This window comes from Cannabis sativa, chromosome 5, assembly GCF_029168945.1.
Source record: "Cannabis sativa cultivar Pink pepper isolate KNU-18-1 chromosome 5, ASM2916894v1, whole genome shotgun sequence".
NCBI lineage: Eukaryota > Viridiplantae > Streptophyta > Magnoliopsida > Rosales > Cannabaceae > Cannabis > Cannabis sativa.
Genome location: NC_083605.1, coordinates 76,560,452 through 76,581,474, shown reverse-complemented (window position 1 = coordinate 76,581,474; position 21,023 = coordinate 76,560,452). Strand labels below are relative to the sequence as shown.

General features: G+C 30.2%; 3 protein-coding genes across 4 annotated transcripts; all 3 read left to right on the top strand.

The window, feature by feature from the left end:
- The first annotated feature begins 5,355 nt into the window (after positions 1-5,355).
- LOC115716331 (scarecrow-like protein 22) lies at positions 5,356-8,206 on the top strand. 2 transcript variants are annotated; one of them, XM_061116244.1, is made up of 2 exons: positions 5,356-5,598; positions 5,719-8,206. In XM_061116244.1, the coding sequence occupies exon 2, from the start codon at positions 5,880-5,882 to the stop codon at positions 7,977-7,979; it is 2,100 nt and encodes a 699-aa protein (XP_060972227.1). In that variant the 5' UTR covers positions 5,356-5,598; positions 5,719-5,879; the 3' UTR covers positions 7,980-8,206. The 2 variants fall into 2 exon arrangements, with proteins under 2 accessions (XP_060972227.1, XP_060972226.1); XM_061116243.1 differs by having other exon boundaries at positions 5,356-5,624.
- Positions 8,207-17,200: 8,994 nt separating this feature from the next.
- On the top strand, positions 17,201-17,662 carry LOC115717230 (uncharacterized). Its single transcript, XM_030646202.2, has one exon. The coding sequence runs from the start codon at positions 17,342-17,344 to the stop codon at positions 17,522-17,524; it is 183 nt and encodes a 60-aa protein (XP_030502062.1). The 5' UTR covers positions 17,201-17,341; the 3' UTR covers positions 17,525-17,662.
- Positions 17,663-18,498: 836 nt separating this feature from the next.
- LOC133038526 (uncharacterized) lies at positions 18,499-19,230 on the top strand. Its single transcript, XM_061116695.1, has one exon. It carries the CDS (start codon positions 18,499-18,501, stop codon positions 19,228-19,230), a length of 732 nt encoding a protein of 243 aa, XP_060972678.1.
- Positions 19,231-21,023: the final 1,793 nt, after the last annotated feature.

Genomic DNA, 21,023 nt, shown 5'->3' with positions numbered 1-21,023 from the left:
TCACATTACAATTATGTTTAATCTAACCTATGGGCAGAAGAGTCCACTCACCGACGGTAGGAGAAGGTTGAAAATGCGACAAATTAAAGAGAGTAATTATACTTTGTATAACATTGAGCAATATAATCAATAATAATATATGCTATATCATTTCTTGTATATGCACTCTGTCATTTCTTGCTTTCCACATAGTATCAACTACGATACATGTATATAAAAACACATTATCAACTTCGATTTCTAAACAGGAATGAGTCTCTAAGAAAAGTACGTATCTCCATAAAAAAAAAAAAAAACCATGCTACAATAAAGAAAATGATATTACATAGTTTCTATAATTGTTTACATATATAGATTTTAGATTAATAGAGAGCTGTATTTGAGAGTCTACCTTTCAACTTCAAATTATATTATTATGATCATTATTTCCCAATAATAAGTAAACAAATTTTGCTTTGTAAAAAGACACGTGTCCATTTTTAATTGAAAGCCAAATATAGTAAATGAATAGACTTTATTTAATATATCATTTTCTAAATGTATATAATTTTTTTTTTATAATTATTGCTCAATATTATTGTCTCACTGGTCCAGTCCAATCAAATCTTTATTTATTCTATATATATTTTTACTTGACTAAGCTATATGGTATTGTGTGGACCACATATTAATAATATGGCTCTATAATTAACAGCCAGATCTGCTTAATTGATTAATTATATTAATATTAATTAATTAATCAATTACTATACTAATATATATATAAAAAAAAAGGAAGGAAGATAATCCATGTCTTAAAAGATGGACTCTTAAAATGGTCCCAGCAACAAGGAAAAGAAAAGGTTAAAAAGGAGTGATTAATTTAATCTAATTATTATATATAATAAAACAGTGATTGTGACACTACGTACATATAAATATGTCACATACTTTGATATAAATTGATATAAGGGGCATGAGCCACAGAAGAAATGCAGAGTTTGTCATTAATTAAATAGTACTGAAAATTATGGTTCAAAAAAATAATAGTACTGAAAACTTGTTTAAAAAAAGAAAGAAAAAATAGTACTGAAAATGAGTCTTCAAGAAAATGAAGCAAAATTAATTATATCTCTAAAAAAAAGTCATAATAATATTAATAAAGATGGGATGAGAATCATAGAAAGTACTCGAAGGGGATCTTGAGGATCCTTCTTGTCATTTATGTGGTTATGAAAAAGAAATTATGGAACATTTTTTTCTTCGTTGTAATGTTGTTTATCATTCATGGAGATCTTTTGCATGGGGTTTAATTCTAGTAAGTGATAATGGCATTAGGTGTTGAGATTGGGTTAAGTTCTTGTGGGGTTTCAAATCAAGGGGTGTGGATACCAACGAGTTATTCTTGTATGCGTTTATTGTGGTTGAAACATTGTGGAAGGCTGTGTTTGGCCTTGTTCTTCCACGTTGTTAGACTGTCATTTCACCTTAACTCTCACTAGTACGATATTATCCGCTTTGGACTAAGCTTTCATAATTTTATTTTTGGGCACCTTCCCGAAAGACCTCATACTGATGGATTAAGTAGATTACTTATATTCTAAGCAATTCTTGTATTTTTTTTTTCGAAAGTGGGACTTGAATTGATACTCTAACAGGCTAGAAATGAAAAAATGCACGATAATGTACTTAATAATATATCTCACTATATAATGTTAGTATCTTCTTGTTTTGCAGAGTATACTCATCCTTGTTGCAACAACCTAGTGTTGCTATAGTGGTTGGATGGTCCCCGTCCCTAGCTGGTGGATTGGATAAAAATTAATTGTGATATTGCAGTTGGGCGAGACAAAATGATGATTGCAGTTGTTGGTAGAATCCATTTTGCGCAAATTATGTGGATTGTCACTGAGTCTATTGGGTTAAAAGGAGCCTCTCTGGTTAAGGAGGCAACATTGTGTCATTCTTGTGACAGTCAGTAGTCCCGTGATCCGTAAGGGGAAACACCGGGTAAGCTGTGCAAACCCACATCGCCTGGAGAAGGTCAAGTGGGATGATTCTGAGACTGTGTAGGTATGGGACTACACAGTTGAAGAGAGCTTAAATGGATTGATTGGTACTACCTATATCAACAAGGTGCATCTTGTTTTTCGGTAGCCCATTACGAAAGAACTCCATAGTTAAGCGTGCTTGACCTGGGGCAATTTCAGGATAGGTGATCTCCTAGGAAGTTTTTCCAAGAAGCATGCGAGTGAGGACAAAACATGCTGGAAACACTCGTGTTGGTCTGTAGGACCAGTCATCAATCCATGAAGCAGCCAGAGTGACGTACTCGTGTATAAGAGCCATTCATTCTGTGGGTGTAAAGACCCAATAGAAACTTGAAGCGGGTACGTTACAATTCTTTTATTGTTGAAGGTGACATTGAAGTAGTGATCCAACTTATCAATAAGGTGATTTATAGATGGGAGATCAATAACTATTTCACTAATTGTAAGAGGTATTCTAATATATTTTTGGATTTTAAACTTTTTTAAGATTACTCGTAAGCTTACCATTGTTGCTCATAATATTGCTAAATGAACATTGACTACGAACATTACTAGATTTATTGATGTTTCCTCAATTCAATGATGTTACAAGTTACAAGTTACAAGTTCATGTGAAGGGGCAGTTACAAGTTCACTTTTAAGCTATCATACCGAAATTCGGTCAAATTAACCAACCAATGTTAAACTTCCTAATAAATAGAGGGACTAGTATTAATTAGTAGTGGTTTGGTTTGGTTTGGTTTGGATGGAATAAAAAGGTGATATGTAGAAAGAAATTAGAAGAGAAGGGTAGATTGGAAAGATAGTAGTATAGTGACGTAGTAGAAACTAGAAAGGAGGGGCAGAGATGACAAAATTAAAGAAACAAAGAAAAAAAACACCATTTCTTTTTCTTTACTTATTACTATTCTTTCTTACTCTCTCTGCACCACTACTGCTCTGCTACACTGTACTCCTCTCTCCCCTGCTCCACTCTACACTTTTTATTTATATATATATATAAATAATTTCATAACACACCTTACCTCATTCTCTGTATTTTCATAACATTATATTGCTATATAGTAAATTGGTTTGTTGGCTTTATCTTCTAAATAAAATTTAGGCATGAGTTCAAACCTTTTATATATTTTGACTATGAGGATTGCTATTAGGTGCTAGTGGTGGTAGCAGTGAAATGGTATTTTGTAATTGATTGTAATTAGGTATTAGTGTGTATATATAGATGTATATACATATACAACTTGGCCTCCATCTAAACAGTGGTGATTCGATACTTTTGACCATTTTTAGATAAAATAGTTGTAAAGATGATCCTCATATATTTACTCATACATATATTTTTATGACAATCCTTCTAATAAGTTCCTTAGCTTAAAATGTTAAGTTTAGGTCCAATCCAAGGTACATGATAGTTATTAATACATCTTTTTTTTCTTCACTAAACAAAATTATAAAGTGACCAAAAAAGAAGCTGTTTTTTACACTACTTTCTTTTTCTTTTTCTTTTTTTTAAACAAATGATATTAGATAATTGTATAATACAAGATCTACTGATACATTCTTTATTTGTTTCGATATCTGTTAAAAAAAATTAGTCTCATTTTATGGTCATTTATGTTGTTGTTTAAATTAAAATATTTTGTAAAATTTTGAGAGATTTGAAAAATTTAACAAAAATTTAACAAGCCATTAATAGGGTTCAAATAATTTATTTTGTACACGAGATTTTTTTTATTTTATACTCGTGTAAAATAGACTTTTAAACTATTTTTTTGGTGTGTTAATTTTTTTAAAATTTTTCAAAATTTTACAAGATATTCTAAATATAACATTATAATAGACGACTATAAAAAAAAATTAAAAAAAAATTCTAAACACCAAATCAAATAAAAAATACATGGGTAAACCTATAGAATTTCTCAATGTTATTTATTATATGTTGTCTTTGATAAAATTGTAATCTTTATTAAAAATCCTTAAACTTTATTACTTGTACTACTATATATATATATTTACTTAGTTTTTTGTTTCCCCCTTTTAGGTGTTGATTTAGATAGTTTTATTATTTTCTGTTGTGAATTCAGATCACTTTGAACTTTTGCTTTCAATGGGTTTCGTACTTGAGAAAATGAGATTCAAATCAAGGGTTTTGTTTATGAAACAATAGAGAGAGAGAGAGAGAGAGAGAGAAAAGAAAGAGTCCTAAACCAAACTTGTACAATTCACAAGACAAGACAGCAGTAGCAGTATAGTACATACATGTATAGAGAGAGAGAGAGAGTAAAAGCTTTTGAAAATGGAACCATTATAGTTTCTTTCTCTCTCTCTCTTTGTTTTTTTGGGAGGTAAATAAAGGAGTGAGTAATGGGCAATTTGGGAAGTTGGATGATGACTACACTTTTGGCGTTTTGTTCTAATCACCAAGCCACTCCAAATGCTTCAACCTCACAAATAATCACATTAGTAGTATGTGTAATATGAAAAAATAAAACTAATAAAAAAAATAAGGTAAATTACTTTATAACTATCTAAAGTATTAAATTTGTAAATAATATAAATTTAATGTTTTTTTACCAACATAAGTACATGACACAAGTTGGGCTGAAATTCTAAATCCTTATATAATATTAGTTACTTTTAATAAATTATTTTTATACTGATAAAAGTAAATATAAAATTTATATTACTTACAAACTTAAAATTTTAAATATTTATGTTTATATTTATAAAAAAAAAAAATAGTACAGTCTAACTTTTTATTGTACTTTGTGATTAAAAAATTCATGTTAGATTTTTTTAAATTCTTTTTATCGCGATATTCGTTATAGTTTTAACATCATCTCTTTACATTTTTGAAAATTTTAGAATAGTTTATAATACCAAAAATAAATTTCAAATTTTTGAATACGTAGTAAACTAAAATATCAGAAATCCTATTTTATTAGTACGATAAAATATTTCAAATTTTTTAAAAAATTTGTAACTATAACAAATAATACTATGAAAAAAAAATCTGAATATATGATTTTAGGGGTAGAGATTCACTAAAAGGTTGTAATAATATTTAAATTATATTTTTAAAACTTTCGTGGTTTTCTTATTATTATATTTAAATTAATTTTTAAATAAAAAATAAAAATTTAATTATTTAAACCAATTAAAAATTATCAGCTGTCAAATTACTTACTTAATAATTTTATAAATTAAATATTTATTTAGGTATAAATTACTCTAAATAATAGTAATAATAATAATTAATTAATTTATTATTATATGAAAAAGGGTATAATTTTGTATATATTTTTTTTTTGTGATATGGGCACTCCCCTCTTTCTCCTCCTCAAACTCTATGCAAAGAGAGTTTCATAAAGGAGACTACTTTATTTACCTTTTTCATGATGCACGCATCCATGGCAGAGACCCTCCTGACTACTTACTACTACTGCTAATACACACAAAGGGTAGAAAAGAAAAATACATATTACAAGAAAAACCAGAGCCAAGAAAGAAAGACAGAGAGTGAGAGAGAGAAAGAAAGAAATGGAGTTGAAATGAGTTGATTCAGGCAAGTATGGCATGCGAGGAACGATGGTGATTTTGATGAAGCTTCTCTTCTTCATTCTTGATGGTTATGAGTATTAATTATTGATTTTTAAATTTTTAACTAAAAAGTTTATTGCTTTAGGAAAAATCCTCAAAACCCACTTCAGTTAGCTAAGAAAGTTTGAATCTTTGGTGGGTTTGGTCGGAAAGAGAGGAAAAGGGGTATCAGAAATTGGAGGGTTTTGTTTCGATTTGGAAAGAAAGAATCGAAGAAGAAGAAGAAACCCCACTTATGATTTTCACATGAGAAGAAGCCCGAGCCCTCCCACATCGGCGGCATCGACTCTCTCTTCGTCTTTCGGTGGTGGGGGAGGTGGCGATACAGACAACAACAACAACAACAACAACACGGGAGGTGTGGCGCACGTTCTTCCGCCTGAGTCTGCTACTTCCGGCAAAGACGAGTGGATTCAAGCTGGGGTTGGGGTTGAGGTTGGGGGGTCAGTTTTGGGCGAAAGATGTGGGCTTGTTGTTGGGTTAGAGGATTGGGAGAACATGTTGTCAGAAACAGCGGGAGGAGTGGTGGCCGGAGATTCTCCACCATCGGGAGGAGGACAAGACCACTCACTTCTCAGGTGGATCGCTGGGGATATGGAAGACCCTTCTTCTTTTGGACTCAAACAACTTCTTGAGTTTGATGGCAATGCCGGTGTTGGCTTGGGAATCGTTGATCAAGGTCCGGGCTTTGACCATCTTATGGCTGGGATTAATCCAAGTTTGGGTTTTTCTGGTTCTGTGTTTGTAAACAATGACTGCAACAATGTTGGTAGTGAGAAGATTGGTTCAATTGGTATACAAAACCCCATTTACTCAAATTCTGGGATTCATAATAATAGTCTTCCTCTTCCTGTTTCTTTGCCTCATGGAATGATTTATTCAGATGAGAAGCCACAGATTTTGAATCCACAAACGTTAATAAACCAACAACATCATCAGCAGCAGCAGCAACAACAGGCCAGTACTACTCAGTTCTACACTCAAAATCCAAACTTTTTTCAACCATTAGAACAACAGCTTCATCAACATCATCATCATCCCCAACCCAAGCGCCACAACTCTGGCAGTGCAGACCCAACATCTCAGATCCCAGGTAACGAGTTTCTACTAAGGAAGCAACAACAACAACAACAACTGGGTTATCCTCAGTTTCTTCCTCAGCAGAAGCCATTGATGCAGAAAGTGGTGCTCGAAAACAACAACCAGCAACAGCAACAGCAACAGCAGCAGCTTCAACAACATCAACATGCTTTGCTGGACCAGCTCTATAAGGCCGCCGAGTTAATAGGGACTGGGAATTTCACACACGCGCAAGGGATATTGGCGCGGCTCAATCACCAGCTCTCTCCTGTTGGAAAGCCCCTTCATAGGGCTGCTTTCTACTTCAAGGAGGCACTGAATTTGCTCATCTTGAACAACAACAACAACAATAACACTATTCCTCCTAAGTGTCCATCACCTTTTGATGTCATTTTCAAGATGGGAGCTTACAAAGTTTTCTCTGAAATTTCACCTTTAATACAGTTTGTCAACTTCACTTCCAACCAAGCTCTCCTTGAGGCCTTAGACAGTGCTGATCGGATTCACATTGTCGATTTCGATATAGGTTTTGGTGCTCAATGGGCTTCTTTTATGCAGGAGCTTCCTGTTAGGAACAGAGGACCTCCTTCATTGAAAATCACTGCATTTGCTTCGCCCTCAACGCACCACCCGGTCGAGCTAGCGCTAATGCGCGACAATCTAGCTCAATTCGCCAACGAGATTGGTGTTGCTTTCGAGCTCGAAGTTGTTAACTTTGATTCACTAGAACAAACCTCTTACTCAATGCCATTTTTTCGAGACCAGGGCGAGGTTGTTGCTGTGAACTTTCCCATTTGGTCTGCCTCAAACCAACCAGCAGCATTGCCTAATCTCCTCCGTTTTGTTAAACAACTTTCCCCGAAAATTGTAGTGTCATTGGACCGAGGCTGCGATAGGAGCGATCTTCCATTCCCACAACACATCCTGCAAGCCCTCCATTCCTACATTAACCTATTGGAGTCATTGGATGCTGTTAATGTGGCTTCAGATGCAGTTAACAAGATTGAAAAGTTCTTACTTCAACCGAAAATCGAGAGCTCAGTGCTCGGGCGCCTTAGAGCCCCGGACAAAATGCCCCTTTGGAAGACGCTATTCGCCTCAGCTGGCTACACACCCGTGACATTTAGTAACTTCACCGAAACACAGGCCGAATGTGTAGTGAAAAGAACTCCTGTGAGGGGATTTCATGTGGATAAGCGCCAAGCTTCGCTTTCTCTTTACTGGCAGCGTAGGGAATTGATCTCGGTTTCGGCTTGGAGATGCTGATGAAACAAGATTTATTATTACCAATTGGAATGATGAACAGAGTTGCAAACACCAGAGAGGTTCCAAACTTATTCTACTCTTGATATTTAAGTCAAAATAAATTGTTTTTAAGGAAAATGAAAACTCTGTTCTTCGCAACCTTTGTTATGACATCTTCAATCTTTGTGAAAATTGTCATGATTATTATTATTATTATCATCATCTGTCTATCTATTTATTATCTTCAATCTATGTTGTTTTGCATATTATTGGTAATATTATTTCATATGTTGATATTGTTATGGTGAGAAGAAGAAGAAAAAGATGATGCATTGTTTTGATTTTCTTACTTAGTGGATTCAAATTCCTATATTTGCACTAGAGAAGTAGTTTTGTTTAGGGTTTTAAAAGCTGTTTTCAGGCTTCTGAAGCTTCAAAAACACTTGTGTTACAACCGTAATCAGTGAGTTTCACTAGCTTTCTTGAAGCTTGGCCAAACATGGCTGTAGTTTACTTAGGAAAATTGAAGTTGTTCCCTCTTATTTTGGCCACGAATGATCTTATTATTAGTTAAGGTTACCTTGTTTTGTTCCCAGAAAGTAGAAGCTCAACCAAACAGGACGTTATTTTACTTAGAAAAATTGAAGTTTTTCCCATCTTATTTTGGCCATGAATGATCTTATTTGTAGTTAAGGTTGCCTTATTTTGTTCTCAGAAAGTATATTTTACTTAGGAAAATTGAAGTTGTTCCTTGTTATTATTTTGGCCATGAATGTTGTTATTATTAGTTAAGGTTGCCTTGTTTTGTTCCTAGCTAATATATTATCTCTATAGTCAAAAGTTGATACCATCCACCAATGTAGACAAATGTTTTGCCACATGCCTAATAGAAACCCCACAAACACAACACAACACAACAACATGAGTAGTAGATATCTTCTTATTATGTTTTTGAGGTTTTTTATTTGTTGTTGTTTTGTTTTAAAGTATTGATGATTTGATTGAAGAGTTTAATTTTGCATGTTTTTTTTTTCAATGTGTAGAAGCCAAAAACATCAATTAACTTGGTTGATTAACCTTATTATTATAATAATCTCCTTTTCATGTGGTAAATTTGTAAACTCACATACATATTATATACATATAATAGATTAAGAAAAAGACAGAAAAGAGTAGATGATGACACTAAATAAATAAACTAAACTAAACTAGTTAAGTTCCAATAATGAAAAACTCTATAACATGGTATAGTAGAAATGTGTCATATTTTGTCTGAAAATTCTCTTTCTTTCTTTGCATGTATAACACCAAACACGTAACGCGTCATTCTCATATTTGTTTGAAAAGCAAGATTTATTTTTAATTAAAAACTTTAAAGTGTGAACTAAACAAAGAAATATGTTTTCATTTACATTAATATTTAATTAATTAAATTTATAATATGTGTATAGATACAGCTCTACAAATACTTGTCATGTAGCTCATTGAATTTGATAAAAAAAAATACTATTTTTTTTATTATTATTTCTCTAATTGCTTTCTACTTTGTAGACATCTACTAATCAATCCACATGGCCCATGTTTTATTCAACCTCCACTTGATTACTTTATTTTATTTTATTTATTTTTAATATCTTTTTTTAAGCTTTTAATTAAAATAATTAATTAATTAACCTATTTTCTTCTTATTATTATCATTGCATTCTCATAAGAGGTTAATATAAAGAAGATAAAATTATCACATAAATATATGGGATAATTTTATAAATATATAAAACAAAAAAAAAATTAATTTTTTTAAGTTTTTTTTGTTTTTTGTGTTTTCATATTACCAGTTTATGTAAATTTTGTTAAAAAAATATGACACAACTACAATAGTAAATTATACATTTTCACAACATTCATTCAGTTTTATAAGTTTTTTGGGTTTCAAATTTTCAATATTGTCAAAAGTATAAATATTATTTAATCTTAGTTATCTTAAAGTAAAACAAAAAATGTATATATAAAATTTATTGTAATTACAATCATAAAACTAAAATAATAATATATATTGTTAGCTAAAAAATAAATAATAGTAATAAAAAATGTGGATATGGTTGAAAACGAATTCCTATAATAATCCTTAGTGAAGAAGCTCAATAATAAATATTAGATTATAATAATCAAGTTGATTATGAAAAGGCTGTGTTTTACAGATGTATTGTAAGTAAGTTATAATATTATAATACAATCACAAGATATTGTGTAGATTTTGTTTTGTAATTCTTTAAAAACTATACTATAGTATAGTAGTTCTAATTCTAAATTATTATTATTATTATTATTATTATTATTATTATTATTATTATTTAAGTTTTCTTATATAAGGATGTTATGTAGTGAAGGGGGCATTGGAACTTGGAGGGAAGTGATTATCATTATAATAATTAATTAATTATTAATTAAATTAAAATTTACAAAACTTTGATCAGACATAAAGATGGCTCATTTACATAGGCAAAAAAAAGCTAGGTCATTAGTTGCATGTTCGTACAATCCGAATCACTTTCAAAAAATTTAATTGGGGCACACACAAAAACATATCTTCCAAATCAAATGTTTTTTTACATATGTTAAAAAAATAATTAATAAATATTTAAGTTTCATTTTTATACTAATAATACATAACTTATATTTTTGAAAGTTTATTAAATTTTATTTTTTATTTATAATTAAATTTAAATATACTTATAAAAAATGATAGATGAATGGCAAGTACTTATGAAAATTTTAAAAATATAATTTAAATAATATTACTGTTAAAAATTAAATTTAAATATTTATTTACAAACTAAAAATTAAATTAAGTATTTACGCTATAAATTATTCTTAATAATAATAATAATTATTATAAAAGAAAAAAAAACATAACCAGTCATTTTGACACATATTTTAATTATTTCAATGAAGATTATTACTTGATATTAATAGTAATATATAGACAAATATGACATTATTTCAGTCTCAAAAGTATGAGATTGATTAGGATTGGATTAACATAATTTTACACGTTTTTACAATTATAGTTATCATTATCAACCTTAATTGAATAATAAATACTTTATTTTGTCCCAAAAAAAATTCAGTCCATGAGCTTTTTATTTTCTTAATTAATTTATAAAAAAATAAATATTAGGAAAAATAAGACCCATATACAGTGCATGTAAGCTGTGAGCCACTTATATATGGGTTTTTTTTGGGTGCGGCTGTGGTCCAAAACCCAACCCAACCCAACCTATTGGGGTGCACAATCTCATCACTTTTGGAATTTTTCAACATTTCTTTTATTATTATTTTGTTTTTCTTTTATTTCATTTTCATGAAAAATTTATATATATAGAAAAAAAAAATATATTTGATATGAGTGAGAAAGTTACTTATGATAGGTAAGAGTAGTAGGTCTAGAAAATAATGGGTGGAGATCATGTGTTATATGGTACATTCTAAACTATCACACTATATACTATATTATATTGGGATACATATTATTTTAGATATTCTAAATTTCTATTTTATTAAATGATAAATTAAATATTATATTTTAATAATATAGTAATTATATTTTCTATATCTTTATTATATTTTTTTAAAACAATATTATCAAAAATTGTGTTTGAAGGTACTATTTTAAAAATTTTATAATTTTTGTGATCCGAAAGACTATTACGTAGCCTATTATATAGCTATGATATATATGTATATTTGATTGATATAGTAGAGTCAAAGTCTAGTGGTAGTAGAATAGAGTAAGTAGGTCTTCATGTGAACTTTTTAGGCATATTTTGTATTGGAGTTTTGAGGCTCTCTTTATATTGTTTTTACTAATATAGGTGTTTTTAAATGAATTATTTTTGGTAAGGTGGGCTCTCCTAACCCATCACATTTCAAGGTTAAATTTATTTTTGGTAAGGTCTTTTTTTCTTCCTACACATTATAGATATGTGTTCTTTTGATTTTTTATTTCCTCTCATTTTCATTAGGTTGTAGGTTTTGGCTTTAGCTTTATGATATGATAAATTTCATTTGAATTATAACCTTACAATTATCAATGTAAAACTAATCACATAAAATTTTGATACATTCATCCAAATTGGTTAAGTAATCTGTAACTCGAATCAAGTGACACTACTTAAATAATCAAAATCTATTATAAATGCATTCGAAATATATAATTAAATTTATCATACATAAATGATGTCATATTACAAATATTAATTGCAACCTAATATTCTCTTTCTCTACTATTAAGAACCTAATTTGGTATAGTAGTGTTTTTAGAATAAAAATAATTTAATTTTTTGAGGAATATATGTGTGTGTTGTGTATATTAGATGGGGTTGTAATATTACGAAAATGCCCTTGAGTGAGTGAGTAGTGGGCTCATGTCAAGTGAAGTGGAAAGGGACAAGTCTTCCCATATATTATAGGGTATGGTATAGAGTGCAGAATGGGACGAAAACGACATGAGATCTCTTTGGGTCCCTTTTTATGTGGGTGGGACACCATCCACCACTCAATCATCCTCATCATCATGCCACGTGTACGATAGATATTTTCTGTATATGACACGTCATTTTCTACTATATTGACCATGCATATATTACTTTGTCTTTTGAATAAGGTGCTTCTCTATCCAAAGAAAAAATATATTGTCTTTTGAGAAATACTAAATCAAATTAACATATATTATAGAGTAAATATTATTTTGTATTTTATATTTTACAAAAATTATTAATTATAGATTTTTTATTTTGTTAAATAATAAAATAAATATTTATTTTTTTTCAAAATGATACAAATAGGAGTCTAAATTAATTTTTTGTGAAAATAAATTTTAATAATAATCTAATTTTAAAAGTATTATATAACAAAACTGTTTATATATCTATTATGAATTATATTTAAAAATAGTCAAAAATTATATTTAATGTAAGGTAGTAATATTTTAAATTTTATTGTACCTATTTTGTAAAAGTTTTAAATTTGTTCAAAGTGGTATAAAATAAATAATGACTTTAATTTTTGTTATATTAATTATAACTTAATAATAATTTAATTTGAAAGTGTGATATAATCAAACTTATATTATTTTGAACAACACAAAATTTAATTAATTATTATTTAATAAAATAGATTCATATTTTTTTACAATCCAAAATAATATTTATCGTTTAATATATATGTAAAATACACACGAGGTAGTTTGTAAAATAGTGTAAGAAAATAAATATTTTAAATTTTTTACTATTTGACTTGGTTCTCTTTTGTAAAAGTGTGAGTATTTTGAATTATTTGTTGGTGTAAGTCAAAGAAAATTTATGAAATTAATTGTTTCAATTTTCAAGAGTAAGATTAGAGCTTGGTTTAGAACGATAATACAAGATTATTACAAAAAAGTTTTATTATTTTATATTTTTATTTTGTAAAGAGAAACCAATTAATTTTTGAAATACTATAGATGAAAAAAAAAACAGTTGACTATCTTATTAAGATATATCACGTTAGTGTTAATTAATTACTTAATTTGAACAAATATACACATTTTTGAACTAAAAATAAGTAATGATTAGGGTAGTTTCAGTCTTATAGTTGACAATAAAACCTTGTCAAGTTTATAATTATTTATTTATAAATAGTAATTATTTAATTAAAAGTCTCTCTATGATCTACACATCTTGTTTTGATCAATCTTAATCATAATAATAATGAGATCCAAAAATGAATGTTTGTGTTCCAAGTGCAATGTTTCTCTATTAATTAATTAATAATATAATTAATTATGGGGTTAATTAATCTAAATATATACATGTTTTTTAATTATTGTTTAATTAATTAATTACTTAATTAGATGGGGATTGAACTTGGGCAGTGCTTAATTAGGTGGTACACTTATAATGAATAGAAATTACTATCAAAGAGATCTTAATTCTAAATCACGACTCGATTATTAATTAATTAATTATTAATTTATTTATAATATATTATTGATAGTCAAAAGTACATAAATCACCGTTGGCATGTTTGGTTATTTTGTTACTTTTCATCAATAATTAAACTTAAAAACCATAAAATAATAATATCTATTAATTTTACATATTTATATAATATAGTTAATTAAAAATAATATAATATACGTACTCTAATATTTTCTTGCGTGAACAAAATGATGAGATAATATATATATTTATTAGAAACTTTATTAAGAAGAAAAATCATCTAATATTATAGACATAAATTTAGTAAAAATATCTTCTTTTTTTTAATACCCCATTTGAACAAGAAAGTTTTAACAAAATTACGAGTCAATCTATTAACTGAATACTAAACATGAAATAATATATAGATTGATTCCTTCAAATCATGAGTAATAATATATATTATAATTATTATTATATATGTGTTAGTTATATAGTAGATATATAATGGATTAATAATATATGTGGAGTGATATTGAAAGACAATATGATGATACTTTTGCCAAACTTGTCACACAAAGATATATACAGATTGATATAAAGTTGATATTTATGTTATATATGTTGTAAGTTATATGCTTTAGAGAAAAGGTGGTTATGTAGTACTATTTATTAAGAAAAACTGTCCCCATGGAAAGTTTTAATGATGTTGCTATAACATCTAATCTACCCACTTAATTATATCATTTCTTATATAATTAATATTATTGAGAGATTTTATGTATATACATATTGTTAGGGATTGTGATTTGTGAGTGGAACTTAATTGGGGAATTAAAGTGCTTATTTGTCATCATCATCAAATCCTACCCAATCTCTTCTTTAACTTATAAATAGTAATTTTAATACAATTCATAATGTATTATAAAGTACATAAAAAATACTGCATAATTTACTCATTTTTTAATACTTAGGGCAGGGATGTGAAGCCCAGTTGGAGAGGGACACCCTATGATGAGTGGTGAGGAGCGAGCCATGGAAGGTCTCGCCTGTTGGCGAGACATGGAACCCCTAGTTAGGTGATGCTTGAAGCCCCTTGGTATGACATAGAGCCCCTTAGCAAGGCATGGAGCCCTTGGGTGAGTCCCAATGTGCCCTACATCTCTTGGGCGAGTGGGGAAATCCTTGGGGCGAGCTTAAGCACTTGGGCGAGTGGGTGATTTCCTGTCGTGTACTCTATTAATATTTTGGTCATAACTTGCACAATATAATTCAAAATTGAACAATTCAAGATGTTTTGGAAAGTAAAGAACGAAATCTACAAATTTTTATGTTTGGCTCTAAGTTAAAGATACCTAAAGCTGTCACTATGTCAAGCCTCATAGCTTGAGCTACCCTTCATTGCATGTTTCCACCAATATGTGTCAAAGACACTCCAAATGACTTAAATCATGTGCCTAGTCTCTAATAAAAATCTTTGTCAAGTTAATAACTACTTCACTCATCATAAATTCAATATTATACCTGTGAAATTTCGAGATAAACAATTGTAGAATTACATTGTAAAGTACAATCTAGAGTTTTGTTATGTTTGCTATTTTTTTTTTGTCTTCATGGGCTTTTGAAATAGAATGGGCTTTTGGTGTTTGAGGGCTTGGGAGGTGGTTGTCTAATTTTTAATTTTACTATTGTTTTATGTTAATTTCTGATTTTTATTAGTTACAAAATAATGGTGCTTATCACCTACAGTTTTCTGTTGTTATCGTTAGGATTAGCAGCTGTGTTTTCAGGTATGGTTGGTTTGGACAATATTCAAATTGCTATTATCATTTGTTTATTGATCCCTTGTTTTGTGATTTTCTTTACATTTATTGTTAGGGATCTAATTAATTTGTGTTTCTTGTTTCTATTGAGAATAATGAGTTTGTTATTTCTAAATTTTATTGGAAGATGATTAACCCATAATTATCCATGGGTTGAGCCTACTTTTTGTTGCATTTGTGAATAAACACTTGATAATTTGTGTCTTATTGGACTTATAGTAGAAGTTGTAACTATGTCAATTTTGTATAATGCTACAAACCCAAAATTAGATTGTAGCACGAACACACACAAAAAAAGGAAACTTACAAAAATACTAGAATTTGGGATAAGTTTTATAAAAATACTGTCACACGGAAATATTTTCAAAAATGTTGTGTAGAACACAAAACAGAACAACTAAAAACAACTGTGTAAAAAATACCGTATACTGCAGTATACAACTTAACACCAATAGAAAACCAGTGAAAACTTAACACAGTATACTGCAGTATGAAACTTATAAAAAAACATAGTAGAAAAGTAAAAAATACCGCCTGACAGTATTTTTGTAAAAAAATAGCAAAAGTTAGTATACCATGTAAATTTTTCAAAGAAAATGTAACTAAGTCGACTATAACACTTCAAAGTTAGGATATTATTATGTTATATTTTGACAAAAATTGAACTCAATGTACTATTTTATATTATTTTGAAAAATACATGATTAAAGTTATTTTTTAACAAAATAAAGAGCTACATCTATAACTTTTACAAAACAAAATATTAAAATAGTATTTACAAAAAAGAATACCCAAAATTGGCACCCTGACAAAATATAAAGAATAAAATACACTCAGGGTCGACTTAACCATAAGACAACTTAAGCAATCGTTTAAAGTTTACAAAATTTAAGGCCTATATTTTAAGGGTAATATACATTATTTTTTTTTATAATATGGATGATATACATTAAAATATATATTTCATATATTTTTAAAAGAAAAAAAATCTTCATTAATTAGTTTGAATATTAATATTCACTACGAACGTTACAATTCAATTAATTTTAAATCTAAATTTCCATAGCTATTAATTAATAATTAATGATTTTTTAATAAGAAATCTTATATATAAAATAAATTTAATATAATATCATAATGTTCCATTATAATTATATTTATTTTATTCTAATTAGTTTTATGACTATTAATTTATTTTTTATTTTTATAAATAAATTAAAGTTTGTGAAGAAAAAAATTAGTCCTCCGATAATTATTAATAAAATATGTGAAAAATAATAGAAATTAATATAAAAAATAAAAATCTTAATAAAATTTTAATAAACCTTGATAAATCAAAAATGTCTAATTTATATTTTGCCTTAAGCCTTACAAGATGGCCCTCAACCTCAATAGTCAATACACATACATAGACCCATTTGCAAGAAAATAAAACATTGGGGACCAGATAGCAAGATACACAAAAGATAAGACCTTTTTCACAAAAAAAAAAGGACTCATTTTGAAGAGTCTCGTGGGAAAGAAGTCAATCGAAATCGATAGAAAGAAAGAAAGAAAGCGCAGAGATCAGAGATCAGATTCAGAGATTGAAGAAGAAGAAGAAATGGGTATTATAAAGAGTGCCTTTACGTTCATGTCGGCGACTGTATTCGGAATATACATAGCTCAAAACTACAACGTCCCCAACATCAAGAAACTCTCAGACACTGCTCTCTTATTCGCCAAACACATCGAAGAAAATTACCGAAAGCCCAAGAACAAAACAGACGACTACGAAGACAATTAGTTTTCTTTTTTCCATTTTGTAATCTAAAGTTATTGTCTTTTTTATTTTTTCTGTTAAAGGGTATAAAAACCCCAATTCAATTTCATATTTTGTTCCAAATGCAAAGTTAGAAACTTTAAATGTATACACATTTTTGTCTTTTGAGATTACCACAAAACAACCCTTTTAAGATTTATATATATATTGTTGGAAATATTGTGAATATTTTAACAAAATATATAAGTGTCTTAGTGTGTGTGAGTTGGAAAGAGTCCCACATGGGATATGAACCCTCATTGACAAGGGTATAAAGAGTGCAACTTTGGCATTTGGGTTTGGGCCCCAAGGGGTACCCAGTTTTGTGCGAATGGGTGAGGACACACACACTTGACCCACCACACACGCGCGCGCGCGCCGTCCGTCCGATCCGAGCCGGGTTGGGTTGGTTGGTGTGGTGTGACACAATATTATTTTTTACAGAAAAATTATTTAATAAAATAATTATTTTTTTATTTATTAATTTAATTAAGAAACGTGTTTAATTAAACTGATTACTTAGTCGTATCAGTTAATGGGACACGTTCAAAGGACCAACTCACCCCACTTCAGAAAACGTTATTCTTCCCGTTATGTTTATTCAATCCATTCGCCTATATAATGCGATTGAACTGATGGGAAGAAAACATCTCTTTTTCGTATCAGAAAAATACAGTTTTTCATAAAATTAAAATTCCATCTGCGATATCAAATTTTTGGGTGTATTCGACGGTGCTCTACAGTGCAGTGGGGTTCCGATACAGTACAACGACTGGGCTGTTTTATCCTGGGGACGACCGGCAATTTCCGACTGCTTGCACACTCCTGGGCAGTGCCGCGAACGTCTTAAAGAGAGCGACTTAGTCCGCGACTCAACCCAGAATTCTTCATTCGGTAATATCGTTCCTCTTTTATTTTGCTAGCAGTTTACTCAACAATTTTAAGACGTTCTTTCTGCTATGACTACTACCGATGAATGTTCTGGTTCTACTGCTGATATTAACAAGCCTTTTCGTTTTGAGGGTTTGCACTTTAAACGTTGGAGACAGAAGATGTTGTTCTTTCTGACCATGAAAAAAGTTGCGTATGTGCTTACTGTTTTGAAACCAGTTGTTTCTGAGACTCCACCTCCTGCCGAGAAGAAGGATGAAGTCGAGAAGTACGAATCGCAGGTTAAGGAAAGGGACTCCTGGGTAGAGAATGATTTTCTGTGTAAGAATTTTATTTTGAATGGTTTGTCTGATGATTTGTATGATTATTATAATTCTGACAAATCTGCCAAGGAGATATGGGAAGCATTACAGAAAAAATATGACACCGAGGAGGCGGGAACAAAGAAATACGCTGTCAGCCGCTACTTGAAGTTTCAAATGACCGATGATAAATCAGTCGAAGCTCAGTCTCACGAGCTTCAGAAAATAGCTCACGAAATTCTTTCTGAAGGTATGACTATTGATGAACAATTTCAAGTTGCTGTTATGATTGATAAATTACCCCCTTCGTGGAAAGATTTTAAAAATACTCTCAGGCATAAAACAAAAGAGTTTTCGTTGGAAAGTCTGATCACTCGTCTTCGAATTGAGGAGGAAGCTCGAAAACAAGACCAAAAGGAAGAGGTGCTTGTTGTTGGAAACAACAACAACACTAATAAAAGATCCACTCGTTACGAAACCCAATGGGAAAAACTTTAAGAATCAGAATCGCAAAGCGAATCCAAACCGCAACAATCAACCTCGAACCAATAACAACAATCAGAATTGGAACCATCAAAGGAACCATAATAACAGGCAGCAACCACCCCCTAATAGAAATGACTCTGGTTTGTTCATGTGTTACAACTGTAACAAGCCAGGTCATATGGCACGAAAGTGTAAGAACAGGCCTAGTTCTGCTCCGCAGTGCTAACTCCGACAAGAGCCGCCTTTTACGGCTATGATTTCGAGAGATCAACCTTATTGGTGGATCCGAAGGGTGGTGGGTAGATGCGGCGCTTCTCGCCATGTCTGCTATGATAGAAATATGTTTAAAACATATGTTGCTGCTACTGAGGATCAGAAAGTGTTGTTGGGTGACTCCCACACCACTATAGTTGCTGGTACTGGAAATGTGGAATTGAACTTCACCTCTGGAAGAACTGTGATTCTAAAAGATGTGATGCACACTCCAGAGATGAGGAAGAATTTGGTCTCGGGCTACCTTCTCAACAAGGCGGGGTTCACTCAGACTATAGGAGCTGATTTGTTTACTTTAACTAAGAATGGGATATTTGTGGGGAAGGGGTATGCAACTGAGGGAATGTTTAAATTGAATGTTCAAGTCAATAAAGTTAATGCTTCTGCTTATATGTTGTGTTCTTTTAATACTTGGCATGCTAGACTTTGTCACGTAAATAAACGCATAATCAAGAACATGAGTAGTTTAGGCCTAATTCCTAAATTATCTTTAAATGACTTTGAAAAATGCGAATTTTGTAGCCAAGCCAAGATTACTAAAACACCACATAAATCTGTGTTAGAAAAAGAAACCGAGCCTCTAGATTTAATCCATTCTGATATTTGTGAACTTGATGGAACTTTGACTAGAAATGGTAAACGCTACTTTATCACTTTTATTGATGATTGTTCTGACTTTACCTATGTGTATTTAATGAAAAATAAAAGTGAAGCTCTTGATATGTTTAAGATTTTTGTGGCTGAAATTGAAAATCAACTTAGTAGAAAAATCAAGAAGTTTCGTAGCGATAGAGGCACTGAATATGATTCTACTGCGTTTATTGAATTTTATAACTCACATGGAATCATACACGATAAGACTGCACCTTATTCACCTGAAATGAATGGCAAAGCTGAAAGAAAAAATAGAACTCTTACTGAATCTGTTGTTGCTATTTTATTGAATTCGGGTGCTGCTTCTCATTGGTGGGGAGAAATTTTATTAACTGTATGTTATGTGCTTAATAGAGTTCCTAAATCTAAAAGGAAAATTTCTCCATATGAAAGTTTGAAAAATAAACAACCCAATATCTCATATTTTAAAACTTGGGGTTGTTTGGCATATGTTAGAATTCCTGATCCTAAGAGAATTAAATTGGCTAGTAGAGCATATGAATGTGTTTTTATTGGATATGCTGTTAATAGTAAAGCATATAGATTTTATGATTTAAAAGCGCATACTATTTTGGAATCTAATGATGCTGATTTTTTCGAACATAGATTTCCATTTAAATTGAGAAATAGTGGGGGTGCATCATCTAGTAACATGACTGCTTTTAGGGATAATGAGCATGAAAAGGGTATAGAAACTGAACCTAGAAGAAGTAAAAGAGCTAGAATTACCAAAGATTTTGGTTCTGATTTTTGTGCATATACTTTAGAGGAGGATCCTTCTAACCTCCAAGAAGCCTTGACTTCACTAGATGCTGATTTATGGAATGAAGCTATTAATGATGAAATGGACTCTCTTGAGTCAAATGGAACTTGGCATT

What these genes read in the sequence shown, in the direction of transcription:
- LOC115716331 (XM_061116244.1), top strand. Translation starts at nt 5,880, where the DNA reads ATGAGAAGAAGCCCGAGCCCTCCCACATCGGCGGCATCGACTCTCTCT.
- LOC115717230 (XM_030646202.2), top strand. Translation starts at nt 17,342, where the DNA reads ATGGGTATTATAAAGAGTGCCTTTACGTTCATGTCGGCGACTGTATTC.
- LOC133038526 (XM_061116695.1), top strand. Translation starts at nt 18,499, where the DNA reads ATGACTACTACCGATGAATGTTCTGGTTCTACTGCTGATATTAACAAG.